Source organism: Bos mutus, chromosome 23 (assembly GCF_027580195.1).
Source record: "Bos mutus isolate GX-2022 chromosome 23, NWIPB_WYAK_1.1, whole genome shotgun sequence".
NCBI classification, from domain to species: domain Eukaryota; kingdom Metazoa; phylum Chordata; class Mammalia; order Artiodactyla; family Bovidae; genus Bos; species Bos mutus.
Genome location: NC_091639.1, coordinates 21128759 through 21153045, shown reverse-complemented (window position 1 = coordinate 21153045; position 24287 = coordinate 21128759). Strand labels below are relative to the sequence as shown.

General features: G+C 40.3%; 2 protein-coding genes and 2 non-coding genes across 13 annotated transcripts in view; all 4 read left to right on the top strand.

The window, feature by feature from the left end:
- The first annotated feature begins 122 nt into the window (after positions 1–122).
- On the top strand, positions 123–196 carry TRNAT-UGU (transfer RNA threonine (anticodon UGU)). Its single transcript has one exon. It is a non-coding gene; the product is annotated as a tRNA-Thr (tRNA).
- A 6086-nt stretch (positions 197–6282) lies between these two features.
- Positions 6283–7227, top strand: LOC102278830 (olfactory receptor 2B11). Its single transcript, XM_005905304.2, has one exon. It carries the CDS (start codon positions 6283–6285, stop codon positions 7225–7227), a length of 945 nt encoding a protein of 314 aa, XP_005905366.2.
- Positions 7228–8505: 1278 nt separating this feature from the next.
- Positions 8506–8578, top strand: TRNAF-GAA (transfer RNA phenylalanine (anticodon GAA)). The gene has a single exon. It is a non-coding gene; the product is annotated as a tRNA-Phe (tRNA).
- A 4798-nt stretch (positions 8579–13376) lies between these two features.
- LOC102279683 (zinc finger and SCAN domain-containing protein 12) overlaps positions 13377–24287 on the top strand; it is a 49540-nt gene continuing 38629 nt past the window's right edge. For 4 of the 10 annotated variants that reach the window (XM_070361089.1, XM_070361088.1, XM_070361090.1 and 1 more), the window contains exons 1-5: positions 13394–13435; positions 16759–17012; positions 18371–18777; positions 19024–19171; positions 19526–20152. In XM_070361089.1, coding sequence (XP_070217190.1) covers positions 16823–17012; positions 18371–18777; positions 19024–19171; positions 19526–20139 — 1359 coding nt within the window. In that variant the 5' untranslated portion in view covers positions 13394–13435; positions 16759–16822 and the 3' untranslated portion in view covers positions 20140–20152. The other 6 variants (XM_070361091.1, XM_070361084.1, XM_070361094.1 and 3 more) reach the window with 5 other exon arrangements.

Here is a 24287-nt window from a genome sequence, read left to right as displayed (position 1 = left end):
AAAACGTCTTCTTGAAGTTTATCTCTTTTCTCATAGTAAACTGCTCTAAATCCCACAAACTGCCTCAAGAATATTTAATCTCACGGTAAGGACAGACTGAGTATAATGCAGGTTTACACGCAGGCTCCATGGCTTAGTTGGTTAAAGCGCCTGTCTTGTAAACAGGAGATCCTGGGTTCGAATCCCAGTGGGGCCTCTGCCTTTTTCCTCCCCTCTTCATGGGGACCCAAATTCTTCATTGACTCCCCACTGCTTCTAATTCTCCAGTGTACTAGGTATTACTGTAAATTTTGATTCAATCATGCAAAAGCAGCTGTAACTGCAAAAATTCTCAGTTCTAAAGAAAAGGCGAGGACTTGCCGACGTTCCGGCCTCAAGACACTGCCCTTCCAATGCAGGAGATGAGGGTTCATCCTTGCAGGGTTGGAGCCAGAAACAAGCAAACAAACAAAACTTGGAAGAGAAGATGGTGGGTCACTTTATGGAAACAAAGAAAATAGCCTTTTGTTTTTCATCTTTAGCTGTCCTCTCATTTCTAACTGGGAGGTGGGGAGTGGGGGGTGGCGACAAAACTGTACCAACTCTTAAAGCCTATTTCTGAGCTCCCATGCAACTTATTAGTGATTTTAGGGAACTCAGCATTATGTTATCTGTTTTATATATGATTTTCCAAATATTACTACATTATAATAATGGTAATTTACATTTGCTTGTATTCCTTCAGTCTTCATGGAAGGGCTTTAGTCCTAAAGGGAATACATAAATTGGCCCCACTAGAACCTAAACTTTAATTTTATAATTAAAAAGAAAACAACAGAATGATTCTATAATGCAATGATTCCCAAGCCCAATATACATTTAAATTGCCTTGGGAACTAGTTAAAACTCATCCCCAGAGGTTTTAATTCTGTTTTGGTGGACGTCCCAGAGATGTGTGTTTTTCACAAGCACTCCAAGTGATTTTGAAGTAAATGAATCACATTTGCAAGTATCCAGCTTAAAATATTGCACACAGAGCAGAACTGAAAGTGAGGTCACTTTTGTATACTCTTAGCACTTTTGTACTGATTCATGAACATCTGCTTACTCTCATTATCATCAAGTTACCATTATTGGAAATCTGCTACATTCCAAGAGTTTCCAGACATGCTGTCATCTAATTAGCCCAACAATCCTGTCAAATATGTGTTATAATCAGTTCTTTAAAGATGAGGAAACAGATTCAATAATATTCACGGTAACAAAGTGACAAAGTTAAATTTCAAATTCAGATCTAATTCTGGAATCCATGCTTATCTCATGATATCTATCTTCTATTTCATTAGAGTCAAGAATGCAGTTTTTGGCCACACAGCTAAATAAAATAAAGTGACTTAGACTGATCTCAATCCTTAGTCCTATTCGTTGGGAATCCTGAGATAACTTTCTGTTTTCTACTGGAAGATAATCAGCCCAGTGAACAGTTGCTTAATGCATTTAACTTAGGGAGGAGGAAAATATAAAACCTCAGAAGTCTATGTAGGAGGTTCTCCATGAAAAAATGAGCAGGCCATATAGACAAACTCAATTAATCTTCTCCATCTCCTAGACTCTGTTATTTGGTTGGTTTTGGTTTTGTTTGTTTGTTTTTGTTTTTTGCCTTGGGCATGCTCTCTTCACGCCCTGATTCTTTAGATTTAAACATAGTGTATTAGTCAGCTAGTGAAAAGTGATAGTGTCTCAGTCATGACCAGCTCTTTGTGACCCCTCGGACTATAGTCAGCCAAACTCCTATGTCCATGGAATTCTCCAGACAAGAATACTGGAGTGGGTTGGAGTAAGTAGCCATTCCCTTTTCCAGGGGATCTTCCTGACTCAGGGATCAAACGCAGGCCTCCTGCATTGCAGGCAGATTCTTTACCGTCTGAGTCACCAGGGAAGCCCTGTTAAGATGGAATTAATGAGTGGAAGAACTGATGCAATCTTCAATCGTGACCAAAAGTATAAACAAAAGATAGACACTATCTCCAAGGAAATTAATTCACCAATGACAGCCCCTATGGGATCACTGACACACTGGGTGCAAACTGGTTTTATTTGCCTTTAAATCAAATTTGGAACCAATACAGATTATTCGATGCCTCCAGAATCACATTCACCCTACTTGCATATGGAGACCCTTAGTGACTTTTACTGAAGCCCTGACCTTATCATATTTGCTTCCCTCTCTCAGGATTGTTGGAATCCAACCCTTTTGCAACCTTTCTCTTGACTAAACTTCTATAGCTAAAGACATCTCCTAAATACAAATTCAAATAAGAAGAGGTAAGTTCTAGTGATGTCTCTTTCTATTCACACCATCCTAGATGATATTGGGTTTTGTTCAGTTTTGTTTTGAGATAGAAAACGAAGGTTCTGAGTTTTGGACACGATCAGGCAGGATAAGATACCTCTATGAGCTAAATGGTTTCTCATTATGCCAGACCAATGGTTGTCATTTGTTCAAAATTATGTTAATCCCAGAATTATGTCCAAAAAAATCCAATTATCTAGGAGATGGGGAGGAATCAGAAGGCAGGTCAGCCACCAAAAAGCAATTCTCTAAAGACCAATACTGTCATTTTTGTTACACCCCAATGTGAAGATCAGAAAGAATTTCTCAGTAATAAATTCTTTATCTTTTTGCTTTAAAATGAATGAATGAAGGCCAGTACTCTGAAGATAAATTTGAGGATTAAAAAATATAAACAATAACCAATGGTTAAAAAAAAATGAGGATTTGCAAAGTGGAGTGGGGTCAATGGGATCTTGGTCTTCAGCCATTTTATACTCAAATGTATGAACTTCCTGGCAAATGTAGTCTATTATCTTTTCTGGAGACATACTCCATTGCCTCTGCTTCTGCCTCTTTCTAACTGTGTCCCTGTCCTTGGTGGTTAAACAACCACAACAAACCATCCTAGTCATGAATTCAGGTAGCTGTATGATATTTTATAAATGGGTAGTTGGTCAAGTTGAACTAGAGGTATCTGGGTGAAGCAGAAATCCATCCTCTAGTGAATGGATCCTCAGGGCCAATTGTTATAGGTTAAATTTATTTTTTTTCTGAGCTCTTTTCTTGGTTAAATCATGTATTCCTATCAATTCTCATATACATGCTTCTTTCTGTTAACTGAATTTTCATTCTCTCAGCACCTCAGATTGAAACTTCAAACGTTCTTTCAGCTCTTTCCTCTCTCCAACATTCCTACTCTGCTCTTCATTCCCACTGCCACTACCAGAGCTAACGTTCTCAGCCTCTCTCCAATAGACCCTTGTAGTAACCTCCCAGCTTCTGGTCTCTTTTTGAATCCCTTGTTATTCAGTCATAATAAATGTTTTAAAGCGCTGCTCTAATCATTTCACACCTCTTCTTTTTTAAAAAATGAATTTTAAAAATTCATTTTTAAATGAATTTGATTAGATTCCTTGCCTAGTATTCAAGATTTTCCATATCCTGGACCCAAGCTGTTTTTACAACTTGATTTTCCACCACCTCACATTGTGGACCCTGTGCTGCAACAATTGATGAGGTGTGCTTTCCATGCTTTCAGATAATGTATATCCCTTCAATGCCTTCACCATCATTGGTAAATATTCAGATCCCTTCCATTCCTTCATACTTAATTTTCTTTTATATTAAAGACATATATGTTTACAGTTAAAAAAATAAAATAATATATAGGGTTACGATGAAAAATAGCAGTTCCCTTCCTCATCATTTCTCACTCAATTCCCATTCTCCTGAGGTAACACATTTTTAATAACTTAGTGTTTTCTTCTATATACCCATATTTCTTAATAACATGCTTTTATTCTATCTGCATTTTTACTTTTAAATATGATTTATTACTTACTACAAAAAATGAGAACTTTTAACCCTTACATAACAAAGAGAGAGCAAAAGTGAGGGTGAGAGAGAGAGATCTATGCTTCATTCTCCAGATCCTCTTATATCTTTTTGGTTTGATCACTGTGGAGTGTATACACTTCCATGACCTTATAAACATTAGCCACAGTGGAATCATGTAATGAACTATTGTTACCTAAAAAATAAATCTCTCAGTTCTCATAGATGATCAAATTATACAATTCCTGTTGTTTTTGTTTGTTTTTGGAGACATTACAAGGAATCTTGTCCTCATCACCAGTCTGTTTTCATCAATCAAATTAATGCAAATATTACATAACCCACACATGTCTTCAGGGTCCTTCTACTATATGCTAAGGGAATTCTGACAAGTCAACATCATTTAGGTGGGACCCCTTAAACCCAGGTTTTAGTGTTAACTAAAACAACAGAAAAAAAAATTAAAATCATACCCATGGCTCCAGCCAGTAAACTGAAACAAGCCTCTCTGATAAAGGTAACAATGATAAATTCATAACAATCTCAGAATTCATTCTCGTATACTGTCTCCACATTTCTGCCCCAAATTAGCAAGGACCTGTAGTGTTTCTTGCCCTGGCAGAGCCTGCAGCAGTCTTAACCCTGTTTACTTGGTGGAGAGGGCCATGAGGAGAATTGTTCCTTTTACTCTGCATCGCACTCAGTAAGGAAGTATTAGGATTTTTAAGATTTTATCTTTAGAACAGTTTTATATCACAGCAGAACTGAGCAAGAGTACAGAGATTTCCCATATAACCCTTACTCCCCACACATGCATAACCTCCTCCTTTATCAACATCTCGCACCAGGCTGGTACAATTGTTACAACTGATGAACCTATTCAGGAAATCATAATCACCCCAAATCCATAATTACGTTATGGTTCTGTCTGGTATTGTACATTCTGTGAGTTTGGAAAAATGTATAATGACACGCATACACCATTATATCATACTGAGTAGTTTCATTGCCTAAAAATCCTCTGTGTTCTACCTAGTCATCCCTCCCTTCTTCCTATACATTGGCTGATCTTTTTACTGTCTTCCTAGGTTTACATTTTCCAAACATACTGTACGATAGTTGGAATCATACTGTAAATTATGTTGCCTTTTCAGATGGCTTCTTTCAGTTAGTAATTAGCACTTGAAGTTCTATGTCTTTTTGTGGCTTGACAGCTTGTGTCTTTTTAGCACTGAATTGTCTGGATGTACCACAGTTAATTTACCCATTCACCTTCTGAAGGACATCTTGGTTGTTTCCAAATTTTGGCAATTATGAGTAGAGCTGTTACAAACATCTTTGTGCAGGCTTTTGTGTGGATATAAGTTTTCAGCTCCTTTGGGTAAACACCCAGGTGTGTGATTTCTGGATCACACGATTAAGAGTATGTTTAGTTTTGTAAGAAACTGCCAGAGTGTCTTCCAAAGTGGCCATACCATTTTGTATTCCCACCAGTGAATGAGAGTTCCTGTTGTGCCGCATCCACACCAGCATTTGGTGTCACTGTTCTGGATTTTATTCACTCTAATAGGTGTGTCGTGGAATCTGATTGTTGTTCTAATCTGCATTTCCCTGATGACATATGTCTTAGTCCATTTGGGTTGCTGTAACAAAGTGTCAGAGACCAGGAGACCTATTTACAACATTTATCTCACAGTTCTGGAAACTGGGAAATCCAAGATCATGGCACTGGCAGTTTCAGTGTCTGATTAGAGCCCACCTTTTGGCTAATAGATAGCACCGTATAGCTGTAACTTTGTCTGGTGGAAAGGACAGGAATCACTGTGGGTTCTCTTTTATAAGAGCACTAACCCCTTACAGGAAGGCTCTACTTTCATGATCTAAGCACCTACCCAAGCCCCCACCTCTTAGGTTGTACACTCATTTAGCTGCAAGGTAGCTAGGAGAAGACCGCCTCCTAGTGGCCTCTTTAATCATACAGAATAGCCAAAACAAGTGATGAATGTCCACTAACCTAGGGCACTGATACAGGGGGGAAAAATGAAGCCACTTTCTCTACTGAGAGGATTTTTTCAAATGTGACTTTTAATATTAATTTTAATTATTATATTCCTTAATGTTTCTATTGAGGATATACCCCATTGCTCCCCCATAAGGGTATAATTTTCCCCCTGGTATCATCAAAACTTCTGCCAACTCAGGGTTTTTTTTAAAGATATGGTTTTATTCATTCATTCATTTATGCATGCTATGCCAGGTCTTAGTTGTGGCATCCCCTAATCAGGGGTTGAACTCAGGCCCCTTGCATTGGAATATTTGAGTCTCAGTCACTGGATCACTAGGGAAGAACCAAATCAAGGTTTTTAAAGTCATCCTTTTTCTTGATTTTAGCAGGTGTCTCTCATCAAAATTCAATGAAGCACATGAATGAAAGTTTTCCAGAGGATTTCATTCTCATGGGCTTTACCAAATATCCATGGTTGGATGTTCCTTTCTTCTTTGCCCTCCTAACCTCCTACATGTTCACACTATTGGGAAACATTGCTATTATTCTGGTTTCCCAACTAGATTCCCAACTCCAAAGTCCTATGTATTTCTTCCTCACAAGCCTCTCCTTCCTGGACCTCTGTTTCACCACCACGACTGTACCCCAAATGCTGTTCAACTTAGGCGGACCCAACAAGAACATCACTTATATAGGCTGCATGACCCAGGCATATGTATTTCACTGGCTAGGCTGTACTGAATGTATCCTGCTTGGCACCATGGCCTTAGACCGCTATGTAGCTGTGTGTAAGCCTCTGAGATACCCTGTAATCATGAACCACAAGCTCTGTCGGCAGCTCTCCAGCACTGCTTGGCTCATTGGTCTGGCCAATTCACTACTGCAGTCCACACTCACAGTCCAGCTGCCTCTGTGTGGGAACCAAGAACTGGACCACTTCTTTTGTGAACTGCCTGGTCTAATTAAGATGGCTTGTGTGGACACCACAGTCAATGAGCTTACTTTAGCGGTGATGGCCACCTTCCTGATAATGGGTCCCCTCTCCATGATTCTTGTCTCTTACAGTTATATTGCACAAGCTGTATTTCGAATTCCTTCTGCTGGTGGGAGACTTAAGGCCTTCAACACTTGTTCTTCGCACTTATTGGTGGTGTCTTTATTTTATGGCCCTGGCATCTACATCTATATGCAGCCTTCAGGGGACAGCCCTCAAGACCTTATCAAAGTTCTGACGCTGTTTTACTGTGTTATTACTCCCATGGCCAACCCATTCATCTACACCTTGAGGAACAAGGATGTTAAAGGAGCTTTGAGGAGACTTCTGAGGAGGGCCATTTTGTCCAAGAAAATATGATGCTTTATTCTGAATAGGAAAGCTCAACAATAACGTGAAATATATCCTCCTTTAAATAGATGTTCCATCAAAATCATGCTCAAAAGTCAAGTCAAAAAAAACCTTTGTGTGTTCTGTTTACCACTTCTGATATCAAACACGTAGGGTTTTTTCCGCACAATAACTGGTTCTCTAAAACCAACTGGGATGTCCTACAGTTCAGTTCTATTTTTTGGTTGTGCTGGGTCTTCCTTGCTCAGTGCAGGCTTTCTCTAGCTGCGGCAAGTGGGGGCTACTCTCTCTGGCTGCAGTGAGGGGTCTCCTCATTGCAGCAGCTTCTCTTGTTGTGGAGCACAGGATCCAGGGTGCACAGGCTTCAGTATGGCTCCAGAGCACAGGCTTATTAGTTGTGGTGCATGGGCTCAGTTTCCCTGGACACGTGGGGTCCTCCCAGCCTAGGGATGGAACCAGTGTCCCTTTCATTGCAAGGTGGACTCTTAAACCACTGAACCACCAGGAAAGCCCTCTCAATTTAATTCTGACACTACCCAGAGTTAGCATAGACCTCACAGATTAAGGGCTCAATTCCACAAAATTTTATTATTGGAGAATAGGTTCTCTTCTTGTTGCAGTAAGAATTCAGAGTTGAGACAGGGAAGCTAAGACAGCAAAGTGAGAATTTATTAAGCAATAGTATACTCTCAGGAGGGAGAGTGGGCAGGATCAGATGAGCAGCTGCTCTGAGTTCCTTCGGCAAGCTGGTTATATGGAATGTGAAAATGATTGCACAGACAATATTCATTGAAGAGGCAGGGGTTTCAGGTCAAATCTCTTGATTTTCATCCCAGCTCTACCTTCCCCAGGGGAAGAGGGATTTTCACCCCTCTTTGGTCTTGAGCAGAAGTGTCATGGTGTCAGTGCCTAATGGGTACTTCTTTTCTGCAAGGCTAAATTTATTGTAATTGAGGGCATAATGAGCAAAAGGTGACATTCAGAGACCAGAAATGCCCATCTATTGCAGCCTTTCTTTGCCTCTAGGACTCCTGTCACCACAAGATGGATCATTTCCAGTCACCTGGCTCTTGCTCCCACCCCCTTTCTCAGCTCACATCTAGTTAACTACCTGTTCTCATACCTCCACTTCAGAAGCCAATAACAAATTCAGGCCACCTGTACTTCTGACCAGCCAACTATAAAATCAAGGGCTTCTACAACTCCTTCCTCAGATTTGATAATTTGCTAGAATAGCTCACAAAATTCAAGGGAACATTTTACATACTTTTACCAACTTATCTTGGGGCTGAAATAGCTCAGTTGAGAGAGCATTAGACTGAAGATCTAAATGTCCCTGGTTCAATCCCAGGTTTTGGCAGAAAAGCACTTTTTTGGGGGGCTTCCCAGGCCAGTAGAGGTAAAGAACCCGCTTGCCAATGCAGGAGACCTAAGAGACATGGGTTTGATCCCTTGGAGGAGGGCACAGCAACCCACTCCAGTATTCTTGCTTGGAGAATCCCATGGACAGAGGAGCCTGGAGGGCTGTGGTCCATAGATCTCAAAGGGTCAAACATGACTTAGCACACATGCACCAATTTATTATAAAAAATATAACTCAGGAATAGCCAAATTCAAGATATGCATAGGGTAAGATATGACAGGGAGGAGCAGTGGGCAGAGCATCCATTCACTTTCAGGGCATGCCTCTCCTGCATCTCAGTGTGGTCACCAGTTAGGAAGCTCTCCAAACTTCATTGCTCAGTTAATTTTATTCCAGGTGCCGATGGACACAGACAAAAAATGCAACTTCTGATATCTAATAAAAAGGAGCTACTTAGTGGGTAATCAACAGCCTGCCTCAGTCCTAAATAAAGTCATGGCATTTTGAGTTCTAAAGTGCATGTACCTACTCTTAATGAATGTGTGCTAAAAGATCAGTGAATAGTTGGATGAATGAATGATAACAGGTACAAGAAACAGAATGAGAAACTGGAGATACAGTGGTCTAGTGGTTATCAAGAGGGGAGGAATATAATAAGGAGAAGGAAAAGAGGAAACCGGAGAATGAGAACTGATGAAACTCCTGAGTTGGAGTGTCCTTAAACTCACTAAACTTCAATAATGACAATATTTTTCAATAATTATAATAATATTTAAAAGCCGGAGGAAAAATAATTTAAATCCATTTCTCAGTTTCTTCATCTCTAGAAATGGTTTGATTTAAAAAAATAAAAACTATTGAAATATAGTATATATATTTAAAAAGTACACAAATCTTAGGTGTACAGCTAAATGAAATTCCTGAAGTGAAATCACACACAAACCACCACCAACATCAAAAAAGAACATTACCAGTTCCCCAGAAGACCCCAGTCGTGCTCCCTCCCTAACTATTCCTTTCTTACTCCCTGTTGTGGCTTCTAACATAGAGATTCCTTTTCCCTGTTTTAAACTTGATATAAATGGAATCATGAAATATGCATCTTTTGTGTCTGGTTTCACTCATCATTACGTTTGTGAAATTTATCACTTTGGCTTGTAGCTGTAGTTCATTCACTTTCATCATTCATAGTATACCATTTTATGAATAAACTTCCACTTTTGCACTCATCTTGCTGTTAATGGACTTTTGGATTGCTTCTGGTTTAGAACTATAAAAAATGTGGCTAAAGTGTGTCTTCAGATGTAAATATATATACAATATATATACTCTGCTGGCAGCAATATAACTAAAAGTGAAACTCCTGTGTCGTAGAATATGCATATGTTCAACTTCAGTAGATATACCAAAGAGTTTCCCAAAAACGGTGTTGCCAATTTACACTCTTATGAACATTGCCATTGCTCCATAATCCTCGCCAACATTTGGCACTGTGAGTTCATTTTTAACAGGGATTTTAGCATTTAGTTTGTAATTCTTTCAGTTCAGTTCAGTTGCTCAGTTGTATCTGATTCTTTGCGACCCCATGAACCACAGCACGCCAGGCCTCCCTGTCCATCACTAACTTTCGGAGTCTACCCAAACCCATGTCCATTGAGTCAGTGATGCCATCCAACCATCTCATCCTCTGTCGTCCCCTTCTCCTGCCCTCAATCTTTGTCAGCATCAGGGTCTTTTCAAATGAGTCAGCTCTTTGTATCAGGTGGCCAAAGTATTGGAGTTTCAGCTTTAGCATCAGTCCTTTCAATGAACACCCAGGACTGATCTCTTTTAGGACGGACTGGTTGGATTTCCTTGCAGTCCAAGGGACTCTCAAGAGTCTTCTCCAACAACATAGTTCAAAAGCATCAATTCTTCGGTGCTCAGCTTTCTTTATAGTCCAACTCTCACGTCCATACATGACTACTGGAAAAACCATAGCCTTGACTAGATAGACCTTTGTTGACAAAGTAATGTCTCTGCTTTTTAATATGCTGTCTATGTTGGTCATAACTTTCCTTCAAAGGAGTAAGTGTCTTTTAATTTCATGGCTGCAATCACCATCTGCAGTGATTTTATAGCCCCCCCAAAATAAAGTCAGCCACTGTTTCCACTGTAGAGCCCCCCAAAATAAAGTCAGCCACAGTTTCCACTGTTTTCCCATCTATTTGCCATGAAGTGATGGGACTGGATGTCATGATCTTAGTTTTCTGAATGTTGAGCTTTAAGCCAACTTTTTCACTCTCCTCTTTCACTTTCATCAAGAGGCTCTTTAGTTCTTCTTCACTTTCGGCCATAAGGGTGGTGTCAACTGCGTATCTGAGGTTGTTGATATTTCTCCCAGCAATCTTGATTCCAGCTTGTGCTTCCTCCAGCCCAGTGTTTCTCATGATGTACTCTGCATAGAAGTTAAATAAGCAGGGTGACAATATACAGCCTTGACATACTCCTCTTCCTATTTGGAACCAGTCTGTTGTTCCATGTTCAGTTCTAATTGTTGCTACCTGACCTGCATACAGTACCTAATGGCCTATCAGATCGGCAATATTCAAAAGTCTGAAAACATACAATTAGGGAGGTTGTGTGAAAGCTGGCACTATCTCACATTGCTGTTGAAAGTGCAAAATGATACAACGCTTACAAAGACATCTCTCTTCTCTCTTCATTGTTCATTGCAGCATTATTTGTTAAAGCAAAATACTGGAAAGAATCCAAATATGCTCCCTAAAAGATTGGTTAAAAAAACAATAGTGTGTGTGCTTAGTTGCTCAGTCGTGTCTGACTCTTTGTGACCCCACAGACTGTAGCCCACCAGGTTCCTCTGTCCATGAGATTTTCCCAGTCAAGAATACTGGAGTGGGTTGCCATTTCCTTTTCTAATGCAATGAAGTACCATGTCACGGTAAAAGAAAAAGATTATTTCCATCAACAGATTTAGGATGATTTCCAGCTTATTCTTGGAGAAGGAAATGGCAACCCATTCCAGTATTCTTGCTGGGAAAATCCCACGGGCAGAAGAGCCTGGCAGGCTACAGTTCATGGGGTCGCAAAGAGGTGGACACGACTGAAGCAACTGAGCATGCATGTGCACCAGCTTATTCTATTAAAGTAAGATGCAAAAGGGTATATATAACATTATTTATAGATATAAAGGGGTAAAAGTTTGTTTTTGTACAAGAAAGGAAGGGAAGGGATAAGAGAAGGAAGTAGGAAGAAGGAAAGGATAAAACTAATAAAAATGGGGCAAGAGTATATAGGAGATAAAAGAGTTAGGGATTGAAACAAAACTCTGAATATATATATATTTTTTATGTAATTTTAATTTTGAGCTGTTTTTCATATTCAGAAAGGAGAAGGAAGAAAGGAAAGCAAATCTTGAAACTGAATAAAACAGAAACAAATGACTAACTGTATATCAAATTTATAATATAACTACACAGAGAAAAGAATTCAAATAAGTTATGTATATATACTCTATCTCCCTTAATGAGATACAATTCAAGAACAAATAAAGCAAGCAAAGAAATTTAGAACTGTACATAGTAGATGTGTTATTGCTAATGGTGTTGATATTTTAATTTTGAAAATTTTAAAAATATATATTGTAAGACCAAATTGAATGACTATATGGATGTTGTTGGGAACAGGGTTTTTTCCTGTGGAAGAAGGGAAGATCATATGTGCAATGGTGAAAATGAAAAAGAAATCTGTGACGTTGTATTTGAATTGGAAATATTTTATAAAATCCTTATCATATGTATATTTTATTCCAGCCCTAAGGTCTAGTGATGACTTTGCAGGTGGCCATAGTGGTAAAGAGTCCACTCGCCAATGCAGGAGATGTAAGTGACGCGGGTTAGATCCCTAGGACAGGAAGATCCCCTGGAGGAGGGCCGGGCAACCCACTCCAGTATTTCTGCCTGGAGAATCCCCAAGGACAGAGGAGCCTGGTGGGCTATAGTCCCTAGGGTCGCAAATGAGTTGGACGGTAGTGACGCGACTTAGCACGCACGCATGTGTTACTAAAAAAAAGGGGGTCTAATGATAGGGATACTGGGATACTGATCTATCCCAGTAGCAATGAGTTTATTATTCAAAATTCAGATCTTAGTTTCTGTATATCATTCTACATTAAAAGGAACCACAGCTTCACGGAGCAATGGAGGATTCCAGGTCTAAGGCAGGAAAAGTATAAAATGAGCCTGGAATATCTTGTGCTAGAAAATAAGGTGCACACAAAGCTTTCTTTGCAGGAAATAGTAATTGATAAATGTAGACAGAATGTGCCTTAGGTTTCGATGCTGGGAGGGATTGGGGGCAGGAGGAAAAGGGGACAACAGAGGATGAGATGGCTGGATGGCATCACTGACTCGATGGACGTGAGTCTGAGTGAACTCCGGGAGTTGGTGATGGACAGGGAGGCCTGGCGTGCTGCAATTCATGGGGTCGCAAAGAGTCGGACACGACTGAGCGACTGAACTGAGCTGAAACGGATATAATTATACCAAACCCACAGGACTGTTATGCAGAATAAGTGAGTGAGTACGTGTAAATGAAATAGTGTACAGAAAACACTGTGTTGGACAGTTATTGTATTACCCCACCCCCAGCCCCTTGAAAGAGACTATGAAAGCCAGCGCCTCCCTACGCCTAGCAGGGGATTCAGAGCAGCGACCACAGAGGTGTGAAAACCTCCGGGCTTACTAGAAGGAACACACCCTGAGAGCCGCGGTGTGACGCACTTCCGGCCTTTGTAGTTTATCGTTATCCAGGCTGAGATTGTCAAGGATTCGAAGGTGGTGCCGCGGCTGCCCGGTGAGCTTCGGAGTCGGGCTACCGCAGGGCCTTTGAAAAGTCCGGACTGTGCGCTGTGACTCTGGACTGGGTGTGGGGAGGAGGCAGCGGGTCTTCTTGGCCAGGGCTTGGCTGGAAAGGTGAGGGGCAGAGGAGGCTGCCCCGGAACCTGCAAGGGCCTTGTTAGTTGAAAGTCAGCGTCCGTGTCCCCACCCCCATCCCCTTCGTCTGTTCCTGAGCCCTTCAAACACTTGGTCCTAGCACCGGTGTCCTTCGGAACTCTCTTTCCCTGCATCCTAGGATAAGATTAGGTTCCGATAGCCAGAATGGTTTGTATTTTCCCACGGCTGCCATTCTCTACTGGGGGCTTATTTTAAACAATGAGCACTATAGTTTTATAACATTGCCACAGCCTCTTTTAGTCTGATTCACTCAAGAATGTATAGGCTCTTGCCAACTGTTGATTTAAAACAAAACAAAACACGAATATTTAAATAGCACTTACATGTCCGCCAGCACTGTTCAAAGCACTTTCCCGATATTAACTTAGTTCTAGTAACTTTATGAGGTAGACACTAGTAGTATGTTACTTCCCCGTCCCGCCACCTTTTTTTCTTTTTTAAGGCCCAGGAAGAAAATGAAGTTGAGTAACTAGCCCCGGGTTTTACAGCTGGTAATGGGGTGTACTCAGGATTCACATCCAGGGAGTCTGACTTCAGAGTCCATTTTCTTAAACCCTTTGCCGTGCTGACTCAGCTTTTTTTTTTCTGTATTAGTTTTATTGTAAGGGAAGTGAGTTCCCTTATTTGAATATGGTGCTACCCCTTTTACACTTTAGTAATCTTGAACTTCTAGTTAGGATTTAAGTTTAGAGAGAGGAATATACTCGAGGACGTGTGCCGTCTGCAAACCTGATGAAGCAGCCATTTCATTTGTGTGTGTACACCTGTTTTCCCACCCACTCGCTGGTGTTGCGCTTTGATCAGTAGAAAAGATGACAGAGAAGAGGGAAATTGATCTCAGTGAAACTGAGTCAAGATTTGAAACACCATGGACCAGAATAGCACCAGGTGGCGCTAGCGGTAAAGACCCTGCCTGCCAATGCAGGAGACATTAGAGACGCGGGTTGGATCCCTGGGTTGAGATGACCTGGGGAGGGCATGGCAACCCACTCCAGCAGTCTTTCCTGGAGAGCCCCATGGACAGAGGAACCTGGCAGGCTGAAATCCATAGGGTCGCAAAGAGTCAGACACACTGAAGCGACTTAGCACCCGTGCATATCAGAAATGGTTTTCTGTTGGCAGAGCTCAAAGCTTCAGTTGCATTGTCTGTGAACAGAAAAGCTTTGACTTGAAACCAAGATGAGTAGGTAGCAAATAGGGAAAAGATATTTTTCAGGGGCCTGAAAAGTTGACTAAACAAGTGGTTGTTTATTCCTTTGAAACCAATCTTGGTTAATTGAGTAATTTGTACCCCAAAACTTTCTCACCCTAAAACAAGCTCAGCAGACCTGGTTCATGCTACCACCATCTCACCCCTGAACTATTACTTTAGCTTCTCTTCCTGCTTCTGCTTTCCCCATAGTCTTTTGTAGCAGCAGCCAGTTATGTTTTTATATTAAAACTGAGTAAAATTTTATCACCCCTCTTGCTTGAAACTTCCAGTAGCTTTCCTCGTCTCTTAGAGTACAAGGCAGAACCCTTATAATGGCTTTTCATGATCTGTTCCTAACCTGACTTCATCTCCTGTTCCTGTCTTGTTTGCCTTCTCTCTTCTAGCCACATTGGTTAACTAACTGTTCCTTGAAAAATGCATACATGCTCCTGCCTCCAAGAACTCAGTGTTCCCGTGCATGCAACAGTCTTTCTCCAGATAGTTCCATGATTTGCTCCTCACTTCCTTCAGGTCTCTGCTCAAATAATAGTTTATCAACAAGGCCTTCCTTGACTAACCCACATAAAATAGAAACCTTTCTTCCCTCTTACTATATCCTTTACATTTATTGTTCTGCATAGGATTTATCACTACTTGACATACATTTAATTATCGTCTGGCCCCTCTGACCCCCTTTTGTCCTCCTGTCTCCTTCTTCCCCCTACATAGAGGAGAGATAGTGGTATAGTGATTGAGAATATGAATTCTAAAGGTAGGTTTTCTGGGTTTGAATTGCAGCCTCACCACTAACTACTTGTGACGCTTTGGGAGAATGATATAGACTCTTTATGCCTCAGTTTTCTCATCTGCAATATGGGGTTAATAATAGTACCTTAACTCATGGTTGCTTTGTGGATTAATTGAGTTAATATATGTAAAGCATCTAAAATGGTGCCCAGTACATTAAAAGCACTGTAAATGTCAATTATTGTTATAAGACTGTAAATTCCTTGAGGTGAAAACTGTTTTTGTTTGTAGCCCAAAAGAGTACCTGGAATATGGTAGGCTCTGAGTAAATATTTGCTAAATGAATGAATTGGCATATGAAAAGTTCAACAGAAAAAGATAATGTGGTCAGAGTGGTGGTGAGTTGGGGGAAAACATGAATTCAGGGATCCTATCTTTTGAGTAGAAACTGTCTCCACTCTTCCTGAGGTGGTCTATAGAAGTCAAGCAAGCCAAAGATGTTAGAAATTTGTGAAGGGATAATGTTCACAGGTTACTCAGAAGGATGCTGTCTCATACCAATGTGCTTTTTTTTTTCCTTTGATGACTATAACCAATAATGGCAATATGAATTTAACTTTTCTTTTAGTTGTAGTATGATCAATGTTCACTAACAACTTAAATAATCTATCCTTAGTTTTTTAAATTTTGTGATGCCTGCCAATACTTATGAATGATGTAGGGTTATTTCTACAGTGAATTACAGTAATTTTACTTAAAATTAGAACAAAAATATTTAAAAAAACTATAAGTCATGATCCCTATGTGGGTCGTGTAATCTATATAGTGGGTTATGACCAGGGTTTTTTGTTTTTTTCATTTTAAAAACTAGGATTTTAAAAATAAGAGTATATATCACATAAGGTAAGTATACATGGTATTTTGTAAAAAAAAAAAAATTATTTCCATTTTTGTGTTTGTGTATATCACACATGCACAAGCATATACTCATATGCACATGTATATGTGTTCTGGGTCATAATATAAAATATTTCTACTAAAGGCCCTGGTCAAAAATGTTTGAAAGCCTGTGCCCAAGAATGGTGCTTGGAAATCACTAGGTCACATAATTATTTTTCTTTCAGAAGATTGCCTGTCCTGATTAAGATTGTTCATAAGGTTAAGTGGTCATAGACATTTGTCTCTTTTTTAAAAAAATATTTATATATATTTCCCTGTTCCAGGTCTTAGTTTCAGCACACGTGATCTTTGACCTTTGTTGCAGCATGCAGGATCTTTAGATGTGTCATGTCGAATCTAGTTTTCCAACCAGGAATCACACCCAGGCCTCATGCATTGGGAGTATGGAGTCTTAGTCACTGGATCACCACTGGAAATTCTGACATTTGTCTCTTTATTAGCACTTATTTTACATACAGTTGCCTACTCTCCATCCTTGAGGAGCTTCAAAGAGAAACAGTTTCCAAGAAATTAAAAGGTAAGAAAGAGCTAAAATTCTGTATTTTAAAAATAGTAAAACTAACATTTCCTTCATTTTACTATCTATGAGCCAAGCCCACTCCAGTTGACTACTTTCTGATTCTTTTGCCATTGTGTTTAGATCACTAGGATATTCATTTAATCTTTCAATAAAATTTATAAGAAAAAATATTTGAAAATTTTATAAGAAAAATAGTCATAGTAGTGATTAATTTTTTAAAAAAGATTATTTATTTATGACTGCTCTGGGTCTTTACTGCTACATGCAGGCTTTCTCTAGCAGTGGGTGAGGGGGCTGGTCTGTAGCTGTGGTGCCCAAGCTTCTCAGTTCTATAGTTTCTCTTTTTTGCAGAGAAACGGGCTTCAGTAGTTGTGGCGCTTGGGCTCCATAGTTGTTGCTCATGGGCTCTAGAGCACAGGCTCAGTAGTTGTGGCCCACGGGCTTAGTTGCTCCACAGAATGTGGGCTCTTTCTGGACCTGGGATTGAAACTATGTCCCCTGCACTGGCAGGCAAATTCTTTGCCACTGAACCACCAGAGAAGCCCCACAGTCATGGTAATTTATAATACTTTAGAGTTTACCAAACTGCCTGCTTCTTTGTGCTCTGTATCTGTGCTCTTATTTAATTTCTATATCAACCTAGAGAGGTAGACAAGGTTGGCTTTAGGATTCCTATGTTATAGATTAAGTAGACTAAAGTGCAGAAGGTGAAGCCCAAGACTGTGGAGGGAGTACCTGGGGATCAGTCTCAATTCCAGGTTTCCCTGCTCCAAGCAGGCATCTCTTTCCTCCAGACCTAACGTGCTTCAAAGAATTCAGCTTCTTTTCCCCAGGCACATTTTTGTTTTTGTTGTTCCTCATTCTATTTATTTATCTTCTTTACTTTCTCTCCCTACTCCTTTTTCTTTCCTTTTTCTCCTTGATTCTTAGTGTCTTCTGTGACATCTTGGAACCAAAGTGTTTGTTTACCTCCATTCAACTAAAAACTGCCTGAGTCTAGTATCTTGCCATTCAAATGGAAACCCAGGATATTCAAACTGATTTATTTGAGCTGATTCATTCAGGATGATCAAACAGTCCCTTCAATAAATCTCAGGGAGGGGGCATTGTTTTGGTTTTGTTTTCCTTCCTATATTACCTTCACCAGTATTTGCTTAATCATTATCATTATTATTATTAATCATGCATTCATGTTCTTCATTAGAGTTACTGATTTGGGTATAAATACTTCCAGTGCCTACCAGCAAAAAGAATTTTCTTCATTTTCTTTCCTGCAAATTATTTTTTAGATTTTGGGATTTCCAGAAGAAAAGATCAAGAGGGAATTATTAAGATTAGATTCTTTTTCTGAATAGCCACAGCCTTGGCCCTTCAGACTCCAGAGATGCACGAGGGACTTCTAGCAGTGAAAGTGAAAGAGGAAAAGGGGGACCACACAAGAATGGGCCAGGAACCTGGCCTGTCAGGAGATAACCCTCATACCAGGGAGATCTTTCGTAGACGCTTCAGACAGTTCTGCTACCAGGAGACACCAGGGCCCCGAGAGGCTCTTCGAAGACTCCAGGAGCTCTGCCATCAGTGGCTGAGACCAGAGATGCACACCAAAGAGCAGATCCTGGAGCTGCTGGTGCTGGAGCAGTTCCTAACCATCCTGCCCGAGGAGCTCCAGGCCTGGGTGAGAGAGCACCGCCCAGTGAGTGGAGAAGAGGCGGTAATTGTGCTGGAGGATTTGGAGAGAGAGCTGGATGAACCAAGAGAGCAGGTGGGAAGAAGGGAGAACAAGGATTTGTGCTTGTATGGTGAAGCATGGGGTTTCAGTGCAGTAAGAGGAAGAGGAGGAAAAGATGGATTTCTTTATACCTGACTTGATCTGTAATAGACTCTTTAATCTCTCCACCTTTTCTCTTTGCCAGTTTCTTGATCCATCTTTTCCTATCCATTGATCCTGAGAAGGCCTTGCAGTATCTTCTCTGATATTTGGTTTCCAATTGTCCTTAATTTTTGCCAGGTCCCAGCCCGTGATCATGAACAAAAGGAGCTTGTGAAGGAGAAAGCAGCTCTAGGAACAGCCCAGGAGTCATCAAGTAGCCAGCTCCAAACCTTGGAAGAGCGGCCTCAGTGGAACTTGAGAGGGGTGGGCCCGATTCAGGAGATTGGTGAGGATTAGAATTTGCTCAGGAAGCCTAAGTCATTCCCCGAATGGTCATCAATTCAGCATGTTTACTTGTTGTTTACTTTGGGCCCGGCATTGTGCTGGGTACTGGAGAAGCAGTGATGAGCAAGGTAGACATGGTCCTTGCCCTTAGGGAGTTTACAGTCTGGTGGGAGAGGTATACAATAAACAGGCAATTGTGATACAGGGCATCTTCTCACTGAAGCCCAAGTATAATTGTTAAGAGTGGGAAAGTAAATAGAAAACATGGTTGCTTGTCCCCTTCCACCCACTCTCCTGACCAGTATTTTCCTTTCTTTGGGAACACAACATTCATGTAATCCATTTATTATTTCAGACAATGAGACTGGAACTTGGAATGTGGAGTTAGCTCCAAAGAGGGAGCTGTCTAAAGAAAAGAAATCTCTTGTGGAGGCACCTGAAAAACTGAATGGTGATACTATTCCAGTGCCTGAATATGGAGAGACCTGTGACCAGGAAGGTAGACTGGAGAGGCAACGGGGAAGCTCTTCAGTGGAAAGACCCTATGTCTGCAGTGAATGTGGGAAAAGCTTCACCCAGAATTCCATCCTTATTGAGCACCAGAGAACGCACACGGGCGAGAAGCCCTATGAGTGTGATGAGTGTGGGCGCGCCTTCAGCCAGCGGTCAGGACTGTTCCAGCACCAGAGACTCCACACTGGGGAGAAGCGCTATCAGTGCAGCGTTTGTGGCAAAGCCTTTAGCCAGAATGCTGGGCTTTTTCATCATCTCAGGATCCACACGGGGGAAAAGCCTTACCAGTGCAATCAGTGCAGTAAGAGCTTTAGTCGACGTTCTGTCCTCATTAAGCATCAGAGAATTCACACTGGAGAAAGACCTTATAAATGTGACAAATGTGGCAAGAACTTCATCTACCATTGCAACCTCATCCAGCATCGGAAAGTCCACCCCATGGCTGAATCCAGCTAGCTCCTTGGAACAGGTAGGGCAACATTTCCTGATGCCAGACTGCTGGGCAAGGAAGCCAGGGTCCTGGTTCTTACTTTGTCCCTGAGAGAACAATAGTATTAATAATTTAATCCTCTAGTAATACGAAGCTCCAGAGAAAGCCAGTGAAAGTGTCCTGATTTTTAGGCTGAGATCAGATCAGTCACTCAGTCGTGTCTGACTCTTTGCGGCCCCATGAATCGCAGCACTCCAGGCCTCCCTGTCCATCACCAACTCCCGGAGTTCACTGAGACTCACGTCTGTCAGGACGTCATTATCAGTCAGTAATGCCATCCAGCCATCTCATCCTCTGTCGTCCCCTTCTCCTCCTGCCCCCAATCCCTCCCAGCATCAGAGTCTTTTCCAATGAGTCAACTCTTTGCATGAGGTGGCCAAAGTACTGGAGTTTCAGCTTTAGCATCATTCCTTCCAAAGAAATTCCAGGGCTGATCTTTAGAATGGACTGGTTGGATCTCCTTGTAGTCCAAGGGACTCTCAAGAGTCTTCTTCAACACCACAGTTCAAAAGCATCAATTCTTCGGCGCTCAGCCTTCTTCACAGTCCAACTCTCACATCCATACATGACCACAGGAAAAACTATAGCCTTGACTAGACGAACCTTTGTTGGCAAAGTAATGTCTCTGCTTTTCAATATGCTATCTAGGTTGGTCATAACTTTTCTTCCAAGGAGTAAGGGTCTTTTAATTTCATGGCTGCAGTCACCATCTGTAGTGATTTTGGAGCCCAGAAAAATAAAGTCTGACACTGTTTCCACTGTTTCCCCATCTATTTCCCATGAAGTGGTGGGACTGGATGCCATGACCTTTGTTTTCTGAATGTTGAGCTTTAAGCCAGCTTTTTCATTCTCCACTTTCACTTTCATCAAGAGGCTTTTGAGTTCCTCTTCACTTTCTGCCATAAGGGTGGTGTCATCTGCATATCTGAGGTTATTGATATTTCTCCCGCCAATCTTGATTCCAGCTTGTGCTTCTTCCAGTCCAGCATTTCTCATGATGTACTCTGCATAGAAGTTTAAATAAGCAGGGTGACAATATACAGCCTTGACGAACTCCTTTTCCTATTTAGAACCAGTCTGTTGTTGCATGTCCAGTTCTAACTGTTGCTTCCTGACCTGCATACAAATTTCTCAGGAGGCAGATCAGGTGGTCTGGTATTCCCATCTCTCTCAGAATTTTCCACAGTTTATTGTGATCCACACAGTCAAAGGCTTTGGCATAGTCAATAAAACAGAAACAGATGTTTTTCTGGAACTCTCTTGCTTTTTCCATGATCCAGCGGATGTTGGCAATTTAATCTCTGGTTTCTCTGCCTTCTCTAAAACCAGCTGGAACATTGGGAAGTTCACGGTTCACATATTGCTGAAGCCTGGCTTGGAGAATTTTGAGCATTACTTTACTAGCATGTGAGATGAGTGCGATTGTGCGGTAGTTTGAGCATTCTTTGGCATTGCCTTTCTTTGGGATTGGAATGAAAACTGACCTTTTCCAGTCCTGTGGCCACTACTGAGTTTTCCAAATTTGCTGGCATATTGAGTGCAGCACTTTCACAGCATCATCTTTCAGGATTTGAAATAGCTCAACTGGAATTCCATCACCTCCACTAGCTTTGTTCGTAGTGATGCTTTCAAAGGCCCACTTGACTTCACATTCCAGGATGTCTGGCTCTAGGTCAGTGATCACACCATCGTGATTATCTGGGTCATGAAGCTCTTTTTTGTACAGTTCTTCTGTGTATTCTTGCCACCTCTTCTTAATATCTTCTGCTTCTGTTAGGTCCATACCATTTCTGTCCTTTATCGAGCTCATCTTTGCATGAAATGTTCCTTTGGTATCTCTGATTTTCTTGAAGAGATCCCTAGTCTTTCCCATTCTGTTGTTTTCCTCTATTTCTTTGCATTGATCGCTGAAGAAGGCTTTCTTATCTTTTCTTGCTATTCTTTGGAACTCTGCATTCAGATGTTTATATCTTTCCTTTTCTCCTTTGCTTTTCGCTTCTCTTCTTTTCACAGCTATTTATAAGGCCTCCCCAGACAGCCATTTTGCTTTTTTGCATTTCTTTTCTATGGGAATGGTCTTGATCCCTGTCTTCTGTACAATGTCATGAAGCTCATTCCATAGTTCATCAGGCACTCTATCTATCAGATCTAGGCCCTTAAATCTATTTCTCACTTCCACTGTATAATCATAAGGGATTTGATTTAGGTCATACCTAAATGGTCTAGTGGTTTTCCCTACTTTCTTCAATTTAAGTCTGAATTTGGCAATAAGGAGTTCATGGCTGAGAGAAGCATAGTATCTTAAATACAACTGTCAAAGTCTCTTTGGTCAGTGACATCCATAACTTTGCAACACTGACTGTTATTGCATTGATTTCATAATTTCATACATATCTGTCCAAAAAGTTTTCTAGATATGCTTCAGGAAAACTTTATCCTAGTTTTTTAAAACTTATTTTAAGTCTTAAAAATTATATGCAACCTGAATACAAAAAGTCAAAGGTAGTATTTAAAAATTAATTTAAAAATAATTTCCATAAAATCTATAATATAAACTATTAGATTAGTTTCTATTTGCATAAGATAGGAAAATTTGCCTTTTAACCTACAAAAGGGGGCACTTGGATCTTTCCATACACAAAAGGCTTTTCCCTGTAGAGGTTTAGTAACTCAGCCCTCAGTTAAAAACCAAGAAATTGATTATTAAAAATCTGATATCTCACTTAAGATCTTTGTTGTGAAAATATAGGTCTAACTGTATTTTTACTGTGACTTGAGCATTTTGGGGTTTTTATTTAGCCTTTTGTTAAGGAAAATTTCAGACATATACAAAAGTAGAGAGAAAAGTATGATTGGTCTTCCATGCTGATTGCTTTTTATAGCCTCCATGCTTCTCAGTGCTATTTATTGATTACTACCAAAGTCATACATTAAAAAACTCCTTTCCCTTAACACTGAGTGTTACGAAGCTTTATACTAAGGCCAGGAGACAAAGAAGTGGAATATCTACGGTGATAACAATCTGGATTGGAATATTATATACACATGCAGGTAACTTAAGAGTAATAGAACACAATAAGGGACCTCAGCGTCATTTCTGCATGCCCTTTATTAACAGATATGGATACAGAAGCTCTAGAAGTGACTGTGTAACATCACACAGCTAGTTAATGCAGCTGGAACTAGAACCCTCTCTCCTTACTCTTAGTGCAGTGCTCTTTCTGCTGAGCCATCGGAAGCACTGTATTGCCATATGCAACTTAGAGCACTTACAAGGCATTACAATTTTGCTTTTTAGCTCAACAAACCTGCCTGTTTATTTGTTTCAATAGATGTACAGCCTATTTAATTTACAGTGGAGTCCCAAGAAAGATTCCTCCTACTTATTTCTCATTTGAGGCATTTCATTTATTTTTGTAATGAGTGATTATTTTTAACTTTAAATTTTAATTTACTTAGAAGGAGTTTTTAAAAAAGATAATTCATTCTGCACCTGGTTCTAATATCAAAACAACATTAAAAAAGGTCCCTATCTTTCCCCTTGTAGGTAGTCATTTAACTAGTTTCTTAATACTTTTCAGGGTTTCTTTATGTAAATACAAGAAAATATGAATATAATTTTATTCCCTTGATTACGCAGAATGATAGCATACTATTCACACCCTTCTACATCTTGTTGTTTTCATGAAACAGTGTAATCTTCAGATATTTCTGCCTTATAACAGCAAGCTTCCTTACTCTGTTTACAAGTTGGTGATATATCATTTGTTGGTGCTGCACAGTTCAATGTACTCCTACAGATGAAAAATTGCTACTTCAGAATGTTGTATATTGTTTTATTCTTTTCCCTAGTTTGGTCCAAGTCAAACTCTTTCTGTTTAAAAGCTAAGAACCTCCACATGAGCTAGAAAACAAGATTTGGATGATAAGAAGTGCACATAATGCTTATGTTGAGAAATGAAGTTATAAGTGATGTTTTTTATTTCATGTATTTTGTTCTGTTATATATTATTAAACCTAACATTTCAAACTGTTAGTGTCACTACCTGTGACTAATTGTATGTATTATCAACAATTTTAGAAGAAGAAAACCTTAAATTTCCTCAAGAGTATA